This window comes from Hyposmocoma kahamanoa, unplaced genomic scaffold (genome assembly GCF_003589595.1).
Source record: "Hyposmocoma kahamanoa isolate Upper Pololo Valley unplaced genomic scaffold, ASM358959v1 244, whole genome shotgun sequence".
Lineage (NCBI taxonomy): Eukaryota > Metazoa > Arthropoda > Insecta > Lepidoptera > Cosmopterigidae > Hyposmocoma > Hyposmocoma kahamanoa.
Window position 1 is genome coordinate 486,415 of NW_020653761.1, and position 6,000 is coordinate 492,414.

General features: G+C 36.7%; 1 protein-coding gene across 2 annotated transcripts in view; it reads right to left on the bottom strand.

The window, feature by feature from the left end:
* LOC113228831 (UHRF1-binding protein 1-like) overlaps positions 1–6,000 on the bottom strand; it is a 56,118-nt gene that overhangs the window by 22,845 nt on the left and 27,273 nt on the right. For both annotated transcript variants that reach the window (XM_026462236.1, XM_026462235.1), the window contains 4 exons: positions 4,906–4,997; positions 4,556–4,691; positions 3,469–3,644; positions 2,685–2,799 (listed from right to left, as the gene is read on the bottom strand). In XM_026462236.1, coding sequence (XP_026318021.1) covers positions 2,685–2,799; positions 3,469–3,644; positions 4,556–4,691; positions 4,906–4,997 — 519 coding nt within the window. The remainder of the gene's footprint in view (positions 1–2,684; positions 2,800–3,468; positions 3,645–4,555; positions 4,692–4,905; positions 4,998–6,000) is intronic.

Below are 6,000 nucleotides of genomic sequence, written 5' to 3' on the forward strand. Positions count from 1 at the left end.
ACTGCGTGTCCTTATTAGTTAGTTTATCATTACCTAGTTAATAAGTAGATATATTCACTACGTAATATGTATCGGCAATACAAATTGAAAACTCGAGAACCCTTGTCTACTAGGTCACGAATTTATGGCATCTCATTCATTATATTGATATAATTGTATGTTACTCTGCACTAAATAAATTAAGAAAACAATAACTGAATGAGTCTCCGACAAGTCTTTTTTACTTGCTTCGTTTCATCTTTCGGAAAACAAAAGAACTCCTCTGTTTATCCTGTTTAGATGTTGATAAACAGCAGTACACAGCACAATTCACAACCATTATAAATAGTAACGTAAAATTATATTACATATTCACGTAAGCTTCATAATAAATAAATGAAAACTATATTCAAATATCAAAGCCTTAGCGCGAAAACAGCTCGCCGACAGCCTTATTGCCGGTCAGTCAATGTGACCGTCAATGTGCGGGGTGTGGTGCGGTATCGAAAGCTAGGGAGGGGCGGAGAGTGTCGGTTCTCGTTACTTTTGTCCTCTGGTTTTGTTATAAATCGATTTCCGAGATTATGAAAATTTGAGTTCACATTTAGTTATCTAAATATTCGAAACATTGATACATTTCTTACAGCAAAGTCATAAGTAACAGAGAGACACAGTTTTTTTCATATTTATAGCATTTGTATATATAGATTTGTTTTCCTTTTCCATTGTGTTCTACTTTTCACCTACTTTTCGGAATTTAATTCTGTTCAACAAAGTCATAATCATTGATGCCCACTTAACGCAAGTGACGAGCGATTTGGAAAAGTTTATATAGGTAGCGCGACAGATTTCAAACGTCGATTACTATGAACGTAACATATCTTGGGTATAAGATCATTGAATTGAGATATCTTTGTGTTGGTTTTTTGCCTAATTTAGGTGCGGTTAGGAATCTTAATTCGGAAACTAATTAGGATTCATAATAACAAATACAGTTGAATTTAAAGATATTAAAAAATTACCTACATATACGCGAGAACTTAAATCAAAAGTTATGAAAAATCGTTGCCTTACTTTCTCTGACTCGTATCTTAAAGCACAAAGTAATTGACATGCAAAAATGCATCGTATTAACAAATTTGCAGGCGGATTTCACATCACATTTCTTTCATATTCACACACTGGCTTTTCTGGATTCTTAAAGTAATGCATCCAAATTAACATCCTTGATAAGAAATTTGAAATAAATAGAAATGTTTGATTCTCCTGAAAAATCACTCTTTATAAGATACGTGTTTGAGAAAGTAAGAAATATAACCATTTGGCAACACAACACAATATTCATTTGCTATCATTGTCATGTTGCATGCAAAACTGCGAAACAGCGGAATAACAGGTCATCTGACAACAGTTCACAATAATAGTTATTGAAAAATTTTAATATATTCGTCAACATAGGTTTACAGTAGGTACATGAAATATGGCATAAGATATGTAATATTGAAAAATGGCATAACAGTATAATTAATTATTGACAAACAACCGTATTTGCCATATCTATTGTTTTTAATTCAAGGCATTTTAATCGTATTTTACAATATATTTTTTGTTAATTAACACCGTGTGCGCTATATATGCATCTATGCCTTTTACTCTCTCGGCTGTCGATCATAATCGAAACGAAACGGCAAACGACAGTGTCAAAATGACGTAATTCACATTATCTTGTGATTAATTTGCACTTTGTTTCATAGTTTCACAATACCCCTTTTTAATATCTTGTTTAATGTCTGGCTGTCATTAAATTTTACTTTCCATCGTTCAAGACAATAGGTAGAAACTTACACAGATGTATTACGACAATATTTCTGAAGTTTTAAGATCTATATTAGAGTGAATTATATCACACATTAGGACTACTTTCTAAATAACTAAAGAGGTGTGCACATAAGTAAACTTGACACAATTGATGTTTAGGTTTGATGTTGTGTGGAATGGTGCATCTACCAAAATATTTGGTCGAAGATCCACAGTAATTTTTTTCATTCATTTTATAGTTTGCCGCACTGGCTCAATGCGGCTTGGCGACTTCACGCGTTTTCCAGAGGTTATGAAGCTTCTTCGATATGCAGGTTTCATCACGATGTATTCCTTTGTCATTAGCGAGTAGAGATGGGCAGTGGGTTAAAACCAAATCAACCCCCCGGGTTTTAATCGGGTTTTTCCCAAAGCACCGGGTCTCAATCCATTACTGCCCGAAATCGTGGGCAGAAACGACGAATACGGAATTTGGTGTAATTCCATAATTATTACAAATTTCGATATAAAAATATTTTTTACCTTACAGTCTTCAAGGATACGATCTAATGATTTTTTGTATCGATTTATTTAAGGCAAATCGAATAGTCTAGCTCAGAAAGCAATAAACATTTGTATTCCTTCCACAAAACCTTCACATATGTACGTAACTTAAAAATTAAAATACCTGTTGATATATGCCGCCACAAGTCTTCGAACCGTGAACCTTTCAATTTACATCAAACATTTTCCCACTGGGTTACCATCGCAAGCGCGTAGAGTTTACAAATCAAACAAGTACTAAGTGCATTCTAAATTCTATATTAAGGACAAATTAATACTAAGTATACTTCTAAGATAACGCAAATGTAGCTTCCATTAGGATTCATCCATGATTAAAAACTTACTGGATCTAGGTGATTCTCGAACATTGGTGAGAGTAGCTCGTGCTGTACACAGCTGCAATTCTTTCGGGCGATCCCGTTGTTGGGATACGTGTTCTGGGCCTGCTTCCAGCACGATCTGGGTAATGAATTGAATGAGTTCATAAAATATTTTTTACCGCACACAGAATACTAATATATACTCAGCTCATTGACTTACAATTACATGGACGTCGGGTCCGCGCTAAAAAGTGTCCGCACTTGTAAGGCGCTAAAATCGTATACAGAGCGCCAAACTCCGCTTTAGTCTTCATTTGTTCGACTGATAGCGCGATACTGCGATGACATTACAATTTAAATTTCGAATAGGTTGACTTGGGACATTGTTTTCGTGGTTTTTGTATTAGACCCGTCGTCCATTTATTTGTAAGTCAATGACTCAGCTATAGAAATCCAGACCAAAAATGTAAACAAACAATTGTCACTCTAAAAGTGACATCGCTTAGTTCATAATTTTTTTAGGTTCAGTTTAATAAATCTGTCAATACAGGTTCAACTCATGATATTAAAAATAAGCATGTTTATGTACGGTAGCCAGAAGTTTAACAATATTTGTTTATAAATAATAAAACGCTCTATTACGTTATCTATAGCATCATATCATATTTATCATTGCACAGTTACTTTATTCTTGAAAGATGTCGTCTTAGGCTCCAGACACGCCATTCCTTGCAGCTATGTTATGCTATGAATGAGTCTAGAATCGTACTTATGTTAGGAGTGAATACCAAAGCAACATAAATCTCACCTTCGGCATAATAGCTTCAGCTCTAACATCCATATAAGCCTCTTGCTCACTTTCGTCGGCGGCGGCGGACGCGGCGTGTGCCACGTGCGGTAGAAACGCGCCCAGCCATACGAAGGACACTACGTCCACTGATACGCGAACTGGGCTTAGTTGTACATAAAGTTTTGGTGCTGGCACTGTAAGGAAATATAAATGCAGTCTAGCGCGGAATTAGCCTCAATTATCACCACAGTCAAACGTCACCAAGTTTCCCGCGGTCGAATATGCAGAATTGTGAAATAAGACAGACTACTAACCACGTTAAGGCAACAATCGCTGGTTCGAGGACAATTGGGGCGAAGGAATTTTTCGTTGTGTACGTTCGATATTTATATCAGTAATAATAACTAACTAATGTGGTTTTTCCAATATCATGATAATGAAAACATTATGATATTCAGGTCAAGTCCAGTCGTGTATGGAGTACTGCTGCCACTTATGGGACGGCTCTGCTAAATAACCACTGGCCACCTTGGATTAATTGGCAAGCGTGACAAGAGGCTTATAGGTGACTTGGATTTAGTTGAGGCGAAGCTGCAGAGCCTTGAACACCGTCGTAAAATTGCCTGCTTGTCGGTATTCTACAGGATATTTCACGGAGAAAGTGCGATGGAATTGCATGATTTGATTCCGTCTTCCTCTTTCTATCATCGGGGGACTAGAAGTGGGCTGGGGTTCTATCCCTATGTTTTGAATATTCCCACGATTCGCACGAAGCGGTTCGCTTCCACATTTATATGGCGAGAGGCTAGGGAGTAGAATTCCATGCGTGAGGACTTTTTCCACGAAAGCTACAATTTGAAGCTTTTCAAGGCGATAGTAAGTAGGTATTTCTTAGGTGTGAATGCTATATCGTCGACCTCATTGTCTCTTTCCATCAGGTGAGATGGAGGTCAAATGCGCAGTTACTTTTATATAACAAAAAATTCAACAAAAATAAAATATTGCAATAAAAAAAGACAGCTTGGCATCGGTGGGGAAGCGACACTTTGCCTGGTAGTGGTGTAATCTACCTTGTCAGTCTTTAGGTTTATCTGTTTTAGCTTACCAGGGAAGCAGACGTCTCCAGGGTAATAGAAAAATGTAAGCTCAGCATGTAGTAGCCCTGCGTCTCCTGGCAGTGTCGCTTTCTCCGCGCTCACTAGAGGACGCGGCGTTTCTCGCGACTTCGAACCTGTTGATACCTGTTAATATAAAAAAACTTAATTACTTCAAAATGAAGCTTCCAGGTCAGAATAGACAGCGTAATTGACTTAAAAAGATGAAACATAACACAAATATTGGTCGCACTTTAAAAGCGCGGCAGTCGCGCGACTGAAGCATGACAGACGCGTGAGTGCAACGCTTTTACAAGCATCTAATTTGAACGCGTCCCTTTTTCTTAAAGTAGTCAGTTACCTTGTAAATTGTGAAATCATCTATCCTGAGCACGAGACACGTAGTCATCAGTTTGCCTAGTTGTTGCAAGATTCGCGTCCGTGTAGGAGATGCTGTAATACATATTTGACAATTGTTGAAAGGCTGATATCGAGGCTGTTATTGACGAACAGCTCAGCTGAGGGCTTTGAATTGTTTTCAAGTGAAGCTCCCGTTCATCATATTAAATTTAACTAACTTCTGCTTTCCCGATTTTCTTTTCGATAATACCATAGTATTCGGTTTTTTTTCGATAATACCTCATAAGGTATTATCGAAAAAAATCCGAATCATCATTCTTTGGAACGGGATTTCATATCAATAACTTAGAGTCTATCAGCATTAAAAAAAAAGTTAATTTTATTAATTTTGTATGAAATTTTACCAACTACTGCTGTCCCGATTTTTTTGATCCCACACAATGAAATGATCCTTATATATTATAACAGTTGATCAGCAGTAAAAAAAATGCTAATTAATATTACTCGTTTTTATGAACAACACGCTTGACCAAAAAATTGACTATGCCAAAATTGTTTTCACAAAAAAAGACGTAATGGTTCCTAAGACAGTTTTCTTGTATCTTCTATGGTTTCGGATTTCCCTATACTGTCCTATTTAAAAAAATGCACGTATATATGAAATAAATATACTTTTAATTGCGTACGCTATATTATTAGTACGCTATACTATTGCGTCGAAGAACTGATAACAAAATGGTATATAAATATGTATGTGTACACATATATAGACACACTTGTCTCCTACTGGGTTATGCAGAGACTATGCACCTCCATCCATTATGCTCCTGACACTTCATCTTCCGCCTTCATCTACTTCTACATCTACTTCTTTTGCTTCATCTACTCGGATCGGTTGAGAATCTGAGTGGAAAATTAGTGGTAACCCTAGCGTTTATGCGTAATTTTTTTTGTAATCGTAATAACGACCATTCATTTGAAATTTTTGAACTAGGCAGAGACAGTTCAGTTTTTTACAGGAACAAGAAGAAAAAAGGAAGGAGCACGGAAGGAAAGAAGAGGAGGAAAGAAGAGGAGGAAAGAAGAGGAGGAAAGA